The sequence below is a fragment of the Rhinoderma darwinii genome, chromosome 9, assembly GCF_050947455.1.
Source record: "Rhinoderma darwinii isolate aRhiDar2 chromosome 9, aRhiDar2.hap1, whole genome shotgun sequence".
Lineage (NCBI taxonomy): Eukaryota > Metazoa > Chordata > Amphibia > Anura > Rhinodermatidae > Rhinoderma > Rhinoderma darwinii.
This window is the reverse complement of record NC_134695.1, coordinates 89,212,468-89,227,808: the sequence shown is the minus strand read 5'-3', so window position 1 is coordinate 89,227,808 and position 15,341 is coordinate 89,212,468. Positions and strand designations below refer to the sequence as shown.

The window sequence follows — 15,341 nt, the reverse complement described above, 5'->3', positions numbered from 1 at the left end:
TCCCCGCTGGCAGCTGCATTCGGGTGGTGGAGGTGATCGGGATACCGGAAACAGCCTTGCCCACTGTTTCCATAACACCCATAGAAATGAATGGGAGATACAAAAACAGCATAGTTCGCTGTAATCTTGGGGGGGGGCACTGTCCCCATCCTCCACCACTAAATCCGCCGATGAAACCGAGGAGACAATGTAAGAGCTGCTCCTACACAGACACTGATGAGGAGACGGCGCTGTAGACAGAAATACGTTATACTCCTCAGTAAAATACTATTAGGCCTCATGCACACGACCGCATTGGTTTTGCGGTCCGCAAAACCACGGGTCCGTTGCAGTCCATCGGACCGCAAAAAACCCTTGTTGTGCGTCCCTGTGTCATCAGGACTCACGGATCCACAACAATTCACCAGTATTGGTGAATTCGCAAATCCGGACCATAAAATGACATGTCCTGAGTTTTTGCGGTCCGGATTTATGGCCCCAAAACCGATCCGTGTAAACCCCAGTCATGTGCATGGGACCATAGAAAAGAATGGGTCAGCAATTTAGCCGCAAAAAAGTTCTGGCCTTAACCGGTTAGATACCTGGACAGTGTTACCTAAATACAGCGGTCATATGTTTGGGTGGCGGGTCACATGACTGACGCCATGTTTATTGCATCCGGTTATCCTATAGATACATTACTATGGACTAATAAGTGAGCTATACCATTTTTTTCTCACACTCTTATAAGAAAGGTATGTGAGAAGAATTTCTAATACATGTAGATCAGAAAATGGTACGATTTCCTATTCTACAACTAAATAAATCTTCAGCAGACTCCTGTTGGGACACCTTTGATCAGTGCTTTTATCCCGTTGCTTAGCAACACCTGTTCGTTAACAGAAGACGGAGCCTGGGCGACGCAGAAGAGTGTAATCGCTTGTCTTCGTGCCGCCATCGTTAGTACATTTTAACAAATAATTAACCCACCTGCATATCACGGCAGACGGCTGCACAATTATTATGACAGTAGATGTAAAGATGTGGGTCATATCTGATGTATTATGTCATATTATTTATATTATGAGCCAGCGTTTCACCTATAGATGGGTATTAGGCACCAGTGCCAACGTTATATATATTTTTTCTTGCAACCTACCCAAAGACGCAATAAATACCTCCCACTATCGCACACGTTCGGCCTCACGCATACGGCAAAGTCCTGTCCCAGAGCTTATACGGAGGCACAGAGCTCCTTGTAAAAGGAGCAAATGAGGGCCGATTTCACGACCCACATTGGCCGGTGTAAAAGGACCTTTAGGGTATGTCCACACGACCTATTTTCGGCCATTTTTCCGGCCGTAAACGTCCCGAAAAACGGCTGAAAAATCGGAAGCAGAACGCCTACAAACATCTGCCCATTGATTTCAATGGGATATACGCCGTTCTGTTCCTACGGGGCGGTTTTTACGGCTCATTTTCAAAAAACGGCGCGTAAAAAGACGCCCCCTGTAAAAAGCTGTTTTTCATGGACTGTACAGAAAAACAGCTCCAAAAATGGCTGTAGAAAACGCAGCAAAAAACGCGAGTTTGATTAAAAAACAGCTGAAAATCAGGAGCTGTTTTCGCTTGAAGACCGCTCCGTATTTTCAGCCGTATTTTGTTAACTGTGTGAACATAGCCTTATACTAGGAGGTGCGGAAAATAATTCATGCCTCACAGCTGGTTGTGTGATTGGGTTGGAATAGTACAAATGGTTTTACAGGGATTTGGAAAGGAGGACGTCTTGTCCTTGTTCCCAGGAAGAGAAGATGCAGAGCATGTCAGGCTCTGTTCACATCACGTTTGTGAACTGCATTCAGCGTATGATCTGGTAAAGCTGCCAGCCGAACGTATCCATAGGGCCCCATTCACCCGGCGGTGTCCTTTTTGCATACGCCAGGCTAGTTTACATTGTTGTTTTTCTGTATAGGTTAGCATAGTAGACTACGCTATTCTATACAGAGGGATGCAGTTTATTACAATGGGACCCTATCGGCGAGTTATGCTACCGTATGCCTATACATCGCAGCCTTTTATCGGAGGTATACTGTACGACATGAAATCCTCAGACGTATACCGCCGACTGAAGGCTCAAAGGTGATGTGAACAGAGCCGGACTCTTGGGTCACTCTTGGATAAAGTCTATGGGAGTTATAGAAACAGATGAGTGGTTGCTTGCTCGCCCCATACCTCTGCGCCATCGCTTGGCAAGTATGGCATGACCCCCTTGCCCATTCTTCTTATTTGCTTGTATTGTAGTGTCCAGAAGAAGCATCGCTTAAGGTCTCACCACCAATGGGGAATGGAGCCAACCTGATCTGAGGATGCGCTTCTACATGACCCTAGAGCAACTGCATTCTCTATGGTATGTTTGTCCTTGAATTGCATTGGGAAAGAGTCTTAATATAGCAGAGCAAACCCACCATCTATATTTATCAATTGTGCCTAAAACCATGGGAAACTCTTTCTGCAAAAACCATGGGAATTACAGCTGGAACGATAAGGGAAATACGAAATGTTTATGTCCTGGAGCCAAAAGACACAGAGTTGTAGGAAAAAATATTCAACTGTGTTCTGGAGGGAGGAGAAGATATTTGGCATGCTGGGATTGAAAATGATTTAACACGGTCACTATTTTTGGAGGATGAATAATCATGAAACCCCTCAAAATAAAGTGGCGTGTCAGAAGTCTGCATCTGTGACGGACCCTCAACTCGGACCCCTGTGATCACTGGGATCTACAAACGGTAATGGGACTATAATTTGCAGGAAGCAGCAGTCATAGAATAGTTGGTCATTTGGATATCAGTGAATGCGAGAGGCTGTCAAATGACAGCTGTTCCATTCTCTCAGGGGCACCAAAGAACTGGGCACGAAGGATGGTGCACTAAACCACTCGCCACATGGTAAAGATTTGGTGCAAACTTTTTTTTTGTCTAAAAAGGCTGCCCCCACTGATGAAAACTTCTACACCAATTTCTGCCTGCTCATGATATTATCCAGAAAGACAGAATGGAGCAGCTGTCATCTGATAGCCTTTCCGTGCACAGATATCAAAATGACCAGTTTTGTGTGAGTGTTTCTGTATTAAAATTAGATGGGTCATTGTTTCAAGCCCCTCCTGGGTAGGTAAGACCCTTATGCACTAGGGGGGGCTTCCTTGCCTGTCTCCTCACGGACCCCTTTAATATTGAAACAGTGGTTGGTTCGCCCATAGGTTATTTGCGCCTGAGCTACATGTCCCTGAATTCGCAAACTGCAGAGCTAGAAGGTTATTTCTGCTTCCGAATAATTAGTTTTATAAATCCAGTTAATATTGAAAATAATTAATAAAAACGCAGAATAATCACCGTAATCATCGTGCCAGGAAACAAATAATTTGTCGTACAAATTAGAAACAAGATCGAGCTGCAAAGTTCAGGACAAATTGTTCCAAAACTAGTACAAAATAAATGTTAGGATTAGAAATGGTCGACGGAGCGCTATCTCAGTACGAAATGTATTTTATTAAATGCCAACTCCTTGCCAGGAGCGTTTTAATTCTCACACGCGATCGTTTAGCTGAGAAGCCTAATGTATAAATCTACAATACCCGACATGGTGTCAATAGGTCTGGGCATCCATGTATCAACCCTCAGGGCCCCCAACCAATCAGATTACAGCTGTCATATTTATAAGGCAATGGAATCAGTGACTTGATTGGTTGTTTAGGCAATTGCGTCACTTTTTTTTACACTTCCTGTACATAAATAGCCGCCATACATTTTTAATGAGGAGAAAGCATACAAGTAATCCCCCCCCCAGATTCTCTGAGACCAGGGGTGTAGGCAGTCGCACGCAGGCCCTTGTGCCCAACAGCCCCTCTGCCATATGAGAAGACACCTGTATTATATTTGGCACATGGTAGATGAGGTCAGCGTTATAGATTTGGATCAGGGTTAACGAAGGCACTGTGGCGGCATTGTTTATGGGGGCACTCTCTGATTAACATTGTTCATGGAGGCACTGTATCTGGCACTGTTTGTGGGGCCAGTTTCAGACTGACATGGATTATGAGGTCACCCTCGGACAGACATGGTTTACGGTGGCACTTTCTGGCAATTGATGGGGTACTACGACTGGCACCGTTTTTGGGGGCACTGTGGTTGCACAGTTATGGGGGCACTCTACGGCAGTGAATGGGGATGAGTCTGGCACCGTTATGGGGGCTCTCTCAGGCAGTTAATTTGTATACTGTAGCTGGCACAGGTATGGGGCACTCTGGCAGTTAATGTGTATAATGTGGCTGGCACAGTTATGGGGGTGCTCTCTGGCAGTTAATGGGGATAATGTGGCTGGCATAATTATGGGCGCACTCTCTGGCAGTTAATGGGGATAATGTGGCTGGCACAGTTATGGGCGCACTCTCTGATAGTTGATGGGATTTGGGGATACTTTCGCTAGCACAGTTATGGAGCACTGTCTGGAAACCTGAGATTGTTCTGACATCATTCACACTAGGAGTCTGCGACACGCCAGGAATACAAGCGATCATATGTTCTAAATATAAATGCCAAACATGTGAATCATCGTTACCTTATGACGTCACATGCGCACGCCGACCAGTCTGGGAGAACAGCAATGGATTTCAGGAACCTCTGTTCTGCCACTAGATGGCGCGCCACGCAATGTTTCCAACGTTCATTTGTAAAGCCGCCTGAAGAAGGAGCTCGGAAAGACGGCAAGCATCATTTTTCCGCTTAACCAATAAAGGTCTCATACCTACAATACTTTGGTCTTTTTTAACATTGCAAAATGTTTAGAATCTATGACTATATTATAATATTACGAGATATGACATCATTATATTCCATATTATATTCATTTACAAGCAAAGAAAACTCAGCGCTAAACTCTTCAGAGAGCAGAGGGAATTATGATGGTGTATAGATAAGGATTTCCTGATTATTTACTGTGTAAGGATAATGACAATGATGGGAAAAAATATATACGATGTTCAGCTCGATCAGGCCAATTTGATGAATACAAAATAGAATAAAAGAAAGAGGCGAAATAGAGTTAAGCGGAAAAGGCACCGCTGGGATTTGAACCCAGGATCTCCTGTTTACTAGACAGGCGCTTTAACCAACTAAGCCACAGCGCCGCACGGTGGCTCAGCCTCAAAATACACATCCTCAGCTACACAGTGTAACCATGGAGATGGCGGTATGGGAAACTATTATTATTATTATTTTCAACCATTTTACTGAATACAATTCTTTTTTAATGTTCTTATTATTCATTTTAGTCATTATTGGTTTTAGTATTTTTTTTAATCATTATTGGAAATAAATTGTATGAATGAATTTTATTTATATTAATGTATTTATTTGTATTATTTATTAAGTTAACCGGTTTCCCACGCAGCGTTTTGACATTTTCAGTGGCGTTTTTCACTGCGTTTGTGTTTTTCTTGGGGGGGGGGGGGACGCTGCACCAAGATTTTAGCGTTTTGTATTTTTTACCATTTTTGAGGTCAGTGGCGTTTTTTCTGGCGTTTTTCTACATGGGTGCCAGGAAAAGCCCTTTAGGCAAAAAAATGGCAGGAAACATACAGGTTACATTTAGAAAACGCTGCAATTTTTACATGGGATTTTTCATGCAATTTAAAACGATAGACAAAAAAAAAAATAAAAAATATGAAGAAAGCCTTGTTATTAAATATTATAAAACAATAAAAATATATATATTATTGATATAGGATATATTATTTATAAGTTGGATTCAGGGGAGTAAAGGCGGCCATACACCTGAGAGGGCACATTTGTCTGACCGCCATCTCTCCCGACTCCACCATAAATATACGCGCCTCGCCGTTTATTTCAACGAGGAGAATAAGCCGCTACACCAGGCACTTCTGGCAGTGACTTACGTCCCATGGGTACAAAGGATCAGCCCCTTTCCTCCTACATCTGCCCCTATACACATAAGATCGCCAAGTTTGGTTCGCTATTATCTTCTGTGTGCGGCGAAGATTTATTTGTAGTCACAAAACTCCATAGCCAAATAATCCCCCATGCCCACTTTGGCTGTGGCCTAACACACTTAGGTCCAGTTGATACCATGTATTTTGGCCCACCTTTGACGTGTATGCCGGGAAAAGCTCAATGGCACCCGTCAACCATAGGCTATAATGGTATTTGTTGAACGTATGCGTCAAACTCTCATGACTCTTTTCATGACACATCCGTTAAACGGATACCATTATAGCCTATGGGTGATGAATGCCACGGTCAGGCATCCGTCACCCGTAAGCTACACATCATGAAAAGCTATTGAAAAGCCCATGACGTATACGTTAAACGGATGCCTGTGACTTACACTATGCCATACAGTGGCATCAGTCAACCCTAAAGGGGATGGGTGAAATACAATAGCGCCCCCCAGAGGTTAGCTTTTATATTTCACCCATCCCCTACAGGTCTTCCCTCATCGTGGTTAATGATATGTGTTCTTTTGTCTAAAATCTTGATATCTATTTGATTAACATGGGTACATATTTCGATTCATTGCCTCTTTCTGCCATCATTGATCATGTATAGCTTTTTCATGGGTATGCTATAAGCCTTTACACCCGTTTTATCCTTCTTGGGTTTACATACCTGGGTGGCGGCCTAGGCCTATAGCCTATTACATTATCTATTTATTTGTTACGATACTCTGGGTAGATAAATTATATTCATTTTAGTGACTGTCGTATCCCGGAGAAAAGTTCGGTACTTTTTGTGGTCATTTTTGGGCTTTCCCATATTTTCTCTATACGTGTGCAGCACTTTGTGTGATGTATATTTTAGTGTGTCCAGATAGGTTATACCTGTATGATCTGCGCACATATGATTTTATTGCTCATACCTAGTCCTGTCGTGGATGGACGGATACATTGTTTCTGTGTCCTTGGATTTTTATTCCATCTTCTTGTCCATATTGTTTCTCTCACCTTTCAACTCTCTTTTTGATACGTTTGTTAGTTATAATTAATAAAGATATTATGGATATAGATTACGGCCATCATGTCCTCCTTCTTAGCTTGACATGTAGGTTTTGGCTTACACAGCTAGATACATATACACACACACACACACACACACACACACACACACATATATATATATACATTACTTTAGAGAGAACCAAGACCAGATTTGAAGGTGTAACGACATAGACATTTTTATTTCGTAATTCTCCATTTTTGAGATCCCTTCCTGGTTTAGGATAAAAATAAAAAAAATCTTATAAAAAATATCGAATAATTACATTATGTCACATGGCACATGTGCCGGTTTGGGGCACAGTGGGTATAGCGGGCATACTATTAGAAGGGGTAGAGAGGCGACAGAAGAAGCATTTGGTGATTACGTTTGCATTGTCCCAGTACATGACAGGAAAGAACTTCTCACATTCTTCACACTGAAAAAAGCAAAAAAACAACAACAAAAAAACATGGATTTTTAGTTAAAGAAAAACCAAACTTTGCATAAACATCGCAAAAAAATCTTTGCCTTGTGACACGCGGAGATGTATCTGCACCCACTAACCCCGGTCATCCAATCTGTCAGTAACGATTTTACACAACATATGCAAATGATTGGTCTAGAGCACTTGGGCCCTATCAAAAGCATTGTGGGGACACGCACATTGGGAACCCGCACATTTTCTTCTGGTACTCTTATTTAAAGAGGTATTCCGGTAATAACAAATTATCACCTCTCGCCAGAACGGGGGTCCCACGTCTCCACTCCCCCTAGCCGCATGACCGATGCCAGGAGGAGTTGAATGGGGCGGCAGTCGAGCATGCTCCCTACCGCTTTATTCAAAGTCTGAGGCACTGACGGAAAAACTACCAAGCACTATGATTGGCTGTTTTCCTCAGTGCCATAGACTTTTTTTTATTTTTAATATGATACATTTTTTTCATTAAAAACTTTTCAAGTTTACAACTATTAACAAAGAATACAAAACACAGACCATCCATCCCTCATTGACATATAATAAAGTGACCGAGCACATGCTCAACCGCTGCTCCATTCTGGTCATCGGTGGGGGTCCAAGCAGTCGGACCCCCACCAACCTAGCAGTTATCACCTATCCAGTGTATAAGTGATCATTTGTTATTACCGGAATACCCCTTTAAGAACATTGCTAATTCTAAATTATTGACAAGGGCAATTACCTGAGACAGCTGAGAGCCAATTGCTTTCTTGTTTTCAATTACAGCAGGTATTTCTTCATGATTCTCTATGTTCCACAATCGTAATGTAGAGTCCTGCGATGATACAAAAATGAATAAGTACACTGCAGTCACATGAACATCGCTTTTATCTTCAACATGACTGCTTTCATCTGACTGTAGCTCCGAGATTTGGAGGACAGGTAAAAGTGCTCATTACCACCGCCATACATGGTCCGATGGGTCATGCTGTAGAATCAGTCATGTATGGGGCCAGCAGTATCATTTTATTTCAATATTCATGTGCTTCTAATGAGCATCATTATTCACAAACGGCTATAATCGCGGATGGAGAAGAAGCAGCTCTTGTTTTCACCTTTGAAGAAGAAAGAATCCACTTTTTATTGGCACTCAATGCAACATCCAGGACCCAATCTGTGTGACCCTAACGATGTGAAAAGAATACAGTTATAAAGTACATAAAAAGATAGACAGATAGACATGAGAGACGATAGATAGAGAGATAGAGAGACAGAGAGACAGAGAGATAGAGAGACAGAGAGATAGATAGATAGATAGATAGATAGATAGATAGATAGATAGATAGATAGATAGATAGATAGATAGATAGATAGATAGATAGATAGATATTAGATAGATAGATAGATAGATAGATAGATAGATAGATAGATAGATAGATAGATAGATAGATAGATATTAGATAGATAGATAGATAGATAGATAGATAGATAGATAGATAGATAGATAGATAGATAGATAGATAGATAGATAGATAGATATGAGATAGATAGATATGAGATAGATAGATATGAGATAGATAGATATGAGATAGATAGATGATAGATAGATAGATAGATAGATAGATAGATGATAGATAGATAGATAGATAGATAGATAGATAGATAGATAGATAGATAGATAGATAGATAGATAGATAGATAGATAGATAGATAGATAGATATGAGATAGATAGATAAATAGATAGATAGATAGATAGATAGATATGAGATAGATAGATAAATAGATAGATAGATAGATAGATAGATAGATAGATAGATAGATAGATAGATGATAGATAGATAGATAGATAGATAGATAGATAGATAGATAGATAGATAGATAGATAGATAGATAGATAGATAGATAGATAGATAGGTTCCCAAGGAGTAAGCAGCACTGAACATGAGCTCCTGAGTCTACATCAATATATACCTTGTAATGAGCAAACTGTAAGGCATAACCTGGATAATACAGACTCCATGGAAGACAGTAGGAAGCAGGACTAAAAGTTCTTCATGAAAAATAAGAAATGTAAAGATTTGAAAGAAAAAACAAGAATTTTGCTTAGAGGACAGACTGCAGCAGAGAACATCAAGTCTGACCGAGTCCAGAGAACTGAGCATCCAAAAGGTAAGAACTTCCTGCAACACCAACACAATCCTACTAGAGAGACAACACCATAGATATAAGGATTTATCTAAAAATGGAAAATCACAACTTAGAACAAGAAATGCAGAATAAAGTAAATGTCCATAAGACGGAGTTTGGGATAGAAGATTCAGACAACAGGGGGTCAGGCACCTTGGAGATCACATACTCCGAAGAGCAGAGGAGCATTCAAGCGAGGAAAGCAGTAAAACATGCCACAATCAGACACAATCCAGAGACACTTTTTGCTGACTTTACCTCTAAAGAAGAAGTCAAGAGGAAAACAAATGTATTATTCTACACTGAGCACCGCTCCGCCTGGCACACAGCCCTGTGCCAGCACTATAAGGACATATCAAAGTGTGGCATCAATAAGGGCCGACAGATCAGAATAAAAGACCCAGGAAATGATGGGAGTATTACACTTACCATAAGTCTATACAATAACGGCAACGTTCTCATACAAGGCAATGAGGACAACCTAGAGGAATTCCAAGAAATCTTTCATCATATTAAAGACCAGGCCCAAACTTACAAAGAACAACAAACTCCAGCAACCCAGACCAGAGATGGACATACAGAGACAATCTCCAGCGACACCCCCCCCCCCCCCCGCTGCCCCATGTCCCAATGTCCCAATGTCCCACACCCCTCACCCGACACCCTCAGAGACTGTTTATCTCAATTAGAAAGAGACTTTGTACAATTCAAAGAAGAACTTCAAAGAAATCTCGGTGACAAAAACACAAATGACCAAGTAATTAAAGAGATAAACAAACTGAAGTGTGAACATGCATCAGCTCTGCAGGAAATACAATGTACACTCCGAGAGCTGCAACAAGAAAATACAAAGCTCAGATTAGAGATAGAAAATCTAAAACCACAAACACAAAGTCTAGGAGCAAGGGAGAGCGCTGACATAAGGACTGCCAATGACCAGGGCGCTAGTACATCAAATCACCCAAACCCAATAAATATTCCTGAAATTAATGAAAACAAACTAGGAGAAAACAGAGCGATACAAGTGGGTACAAAGCCGACCGCCAACCAATCCTCCAGCACAGAACCACAGCAGCACCACATAACACCACCAAGCAGGACCCAGGACACAAGCATCAGACAAGCCACCCGCAAGTCACAATGTCCTGATACTGTCCTAATAATTGACTCAAATGGCAAATACCTTAATTCACGGCGACTCTTCCCAGGAAAAAGGGTCAGTAAAATTCACTGTGCAACTATCCAACAAGTCACATCAGTCATCAATAACCCACATTTTACCAATCCAAACCATCTCATTATACACACGGGTACAAACAACCTCCAAGACCAGCAACAGCAGATTGCAGAACAACTGACCCAACTAGCAAAGACGGCACAACAAAAGTTCCCTGACAGTAAAATAATTATATCATCCGTGCTCCCAAGAAAAGATGTACCCAACGAGATCACCCAGGCCATCAACACAGAGCTGGCAGCGAACATCAGCTCAATGTCAAACATCAGCCTGGCACAACACCCCTCCATAGAGCAGCACCACCTGTATGATGACAAACACCTCAACAAACGAGGGGTCAGCCTTCTGGCCAAAGAACTGAAAGACATTGTGCTGAACAGACCCCCCAGACCTGGACCCCACACCACCCAAAGCCAAAACATGGAGACATCACTAACAATGAAAAGACCTCAAACTCCACACACCTCACTACACCCAGGAGAAAAACCCCTTTACCCAAGGTCAGACCAACAGAGGCAAAAGCCATGGAGAAAACCCCCTGCCTCACACAGAGACACGCAGAGCAGAGACATGGAGGAAACCCCCTGCCTCACACAGAGACACACAGAGCAGAGACATGGAGGAAACCCCCTGCCTCACACAGAGACACACAGAGCAGAGACATGGAGGAAACCCCCTGCCTCACACAGAGACACGCAGAGCAGAGACATGGAGATGATAAAGACCCTGCTCAGCACTCTATGTAAAAAACTAATGTGACTGTACAACACGAGAGCATCTACAACACATCCAACAGTCACATCTCCAGCCCGTCCTACACAGCGCCGCTCATTACAAGGTATATGGACACACAATGACGTCCTTTATAATCAGCAGCTGGAATATTCAAGGCCTCAACGCCTCAGCCTTTGGATGCAAAACTAACGATCCAGACTTCATCCAAAGACTGAAAAATATCGATATACAAATCCTCCTGGAAACATGGACTAGGACAGAGAATGAGTCCCTGGTGCCCACTGGATACAGGGAAATCTCTGTCCCCGCCCTGAAAAATAAACACATCAAGCAGGGTCGGTGTTCAGGAGGAATATTAGTCTGGTACAAGGAGGAGCTCCATGAGCAGATCAAAGCCGTGAAGCGAGGAGACAGCCACATCTGGATAAGAATAGGCAGCTCCATCCTCACCTCTCAGTCTGACATGTATCTCTGCGCAACGTACATCGCACCGCCAGAGTCCCCGTACTCCAACCCAGACAGCTTTGAGATTATACAAAGGGAAGCCGCCCATTTCCAGACCCTGGGCAGCGTTCTCATCTACGGAGACCTCAATGCAAGAACGGGGAGAGATAAAGACTACCTGACCAATGATGGAAATATCTTCATCTTTGGAGCAGAGGCCGACTGTCATAACTCCCTACAGAAAGAGAGAAACAGCTATGACAGCACCGTCAACAAAAGCGGGAAAAAACTACTGAATCTATGTCGAAGCTTAGGACTCCACATACTGAATGGCCGCACCAAGGGAGACTCTTTAGGAAGGTATACACTAAACTCCCATGTAGGCAGCAGTGTAGTAGACTATGCCATCACGGACATGGACCCCGCAAACATTGGCGCACTCATAGTCACTCCACAAACGCACCTGTCAGATCACAACCAATTACTTCTATACATCAAATCCACAACCAAACCATCTGCACAAAAACCACATCAAACCGGCCTCTTCAACCTGCCCCCATCTTATAAATGGTCCAAAACGTCAACTATAAAATATAAAGAGACAATGAACAGACCAGAAGTGCAGGAGATGCTTCACAACCTCTACAACAAGGTGTATGAGACCAGCCCAGGAGGGGTCAATCAGGCCGTAAATGACCTCAATAATATATTCTATACCATGGCAGAGAAGTCTGACCTGAAAAGATGTGACTACAAGAGGCCACAAGAAATACATCCTAACGGTTGGTTTGACCGTGAGTGCAAAGAAGTACGGAAGACCCTAAGAAATGCCTCAAATAAGAAGCACCGAGACCCAAACAACACCGGTCTGAAGGAGGCCTACAGCAACATACAGAGGCAATACAAGACCATCCTCCGAAAGAAAAAACAAAGGCACATCTCCACCAAACTTACCCAACTCCAAGATGCCCTCCATGACAACTCGTTCTGGGAATTATGGAAACACATGGGCAAAAATTGCAAGAAAAACAACCTTCATATTCAAAATGGCAACATCTGGCTCCAATATTTCAGGGACCTCTACAAAGATATCCCGAAAGAAGAACAAAGCCAAGAACAAAAACAAATAATATCAAAATTGAAGGCGATGGAGGAAACACTTAAAGTTTCTCAAAACCCCCTGGATACACCAATAACACTGCAAGAAGTAACAGAGAGAACCTCAGACATAAGGTGTAAAAAATCCAGCGGCCTAGACGGAATCTCACCAGAAATGATAAAACACAGCCCGCCAGAAATACAGGCCGCAATAGTCAAACTATTTAATATGGTGCTGAGTGCCGGCTACTTCCCGCAAATCTGGAACCAAGGCCTTATAACACCAATCCACAAGAGTGGGGACAGGTACGACCCGGCCAACTACCGAGGGATATGTGTCAGCAGCAACCTGGGGAAACTGTTCAGCAGCATCCTGAATAAGAGAATCCTCAGCTTCCTCTCCCAGCACAATGTCCTCCACCAAAGCCAAGCTGGGTTCATGCCAAACCACCGCACCACTGACCACATCTACACCCTGCGCAGAAGAACGGCCGATTTCCAGCAGAGCCGAGGAGTCAGACAAGGCTGCAGCCTCAGTCCAACGCTCTTCAACATCTACATCAATGAACTGGCCACAGCTCTGGAATCCTCCTCAGCACCAGGTCTCGCCCTCCATGACACCCAGGTGAAATTCCTGCTGTATGCAGATGACCTTCTGTTACTATCACCAACCGAGAAAGGTCTCCAAGACAACCTGCAAATCCTAGAAAAATTCAGCTCCACGTGGGCACTACCCATCAATGCAAAGAAAACCAACATCATGGTGTTCCAGAAGAGAAACTCAAAATCCCCCAGGCACCCGACCTTCACACTAAATAACGCCACAATCACAGCGACCGACAGGTACACCTACCTGGGCCTAGAAATCAACCAATCAGGAAGCTTTAAACAAGCCATAGAGATTCTGAAAGACAAGGCGTGCAAAACCTTCTATGCCATCAGACGAAAACTCTATCATCTCAAACCACCAGTGACGGTCTGGCTGAAAATCTTTGACTCCATCATCTCCCCAATCCTCCTGTATGCCAGTGAAGTCTGGGGTCCGGACACATACCCAGACCGGTCAAGGTGGGATTCCAGCCCAACAGAAATCTTCCACCTAGAATTCTGCAAACACCTTCTCCAAGTCCATCGGAGCACCTCAAATAGTGCCTGTCGGGCAGAACTGGGCAGATTCCCACTACACCTCACAATCCAGAAGAGGGCGCTATCATTCTGGGCCCATCTACACAGCAGCAGGCAAAGTTCCTATCACCATAAAGCCCTGTTACACCAAGGGGTCCCAGGTAAACCAGGCCCCCCAGAACATCTCACCCTGACCCGGCCTGAAGAAAATGTCACCCAGCGCGGCCTCACAAAAGCCGAAATCAAGAAGACAATAAACAAAGGCCAAGAGGAGTATATCAGTGACTGGAGGAACGACATAAAGACATCCCAGAAACTGACAATATACCGGAGTCTACAGCGGGAATATAAACTGGCGCCATATCTGGAGAAACTGCCAAACCCCAGAGACAGACAGATCCTGAGCCGCTACAGACTGAGCGCCCACAACCTGCTCATCGAATCCGGGCGCCACAGACAGACCTACAAGCCCAGGGAGAGCCGACTGTGCCAACAGTGCGACCAGGAGGCCGTGGAGGATGAGGCCCACTTCCTGCTACACTGCTCCAAATACTCAGCAGTAAGGGACACTCACTTCAGGAAACTCTCTGATCTCTTACCGGACTTCAGCTCCATGGAAGAGCAAGAGAAACTCTACATCCTGCTGGGTGAAGAGGAAACCACAGTGGGCACAGCGGCACAATATGTCACTGCATGCCATAAACTGAGAGAGACATGATATGCCATGGACTTGTATAACCCCGACCCTAGATATGTCCCTATCCCCCAATCCCTCAGTCCCTATCCCTCATTCCCTTACTTCTTACTTGCTTTGGCAATGCTAATATGTATTTGGTCCTGCCAATAAAGCTTCTTTGAATTGAATTGAATTGATAGATAGATAGATAGATAGATAGATAGATAGATAGATAGATAGATAGATAGATAGATAGATAGATAGATAGATATGAGATAGATAGATAGATAGATAGATATGAGATAGATAGATAGATAGATAGATATGAGATAGATAGATATGAGACAGAG

General features: G+C 43.3%; 1 protein-coding gene and 1 non-coding gene across 2 annotated transcripts in view; both read right to left on the bottom strand.

The window, feature by feature from the left end:
- Window positions 1-5,090: 5,090 nt before the first annotated feature.
- Window positions 5,091-5,164, bottom strand: TRNAT-AGU (transfer RNA threonine (anticodon AGU)). The gene has a single exon. It is a non-coding gene; the product is annotated as a tRNA-Thr (tRNA).
- Window positions 5,165-7,201: 2,037 nt separating this feature from the next.
- The window catches only part of WDR88 (WD repeat domain 88), an 18,009-nt gene continuing 9,869 nt past the window's right edge, over window positions 7,202-15,341 (bottom strand). Inside the window, exons 9-11 of the mRNA XM_075838448.1 lie at window positions 8,604-8,672; window positions 8,231-8,323; window positions 7,202-7,467 (exon numbers count right to left, since the gene is read on the bottom strand). Coding sequence (XP_075694563.1) covers window positions 7,321-7,467; window positions 8,231-8,323; window positions 8,604-8,672 — 309 coding nt within the window. The 3' untranslated portion in view covers window positions 7,202-7,320. The remainder of the gene's footprint in view (window positions 7,468-8,230; window positions 8,324-8,603; window positions 8,673-15,341) is intronic.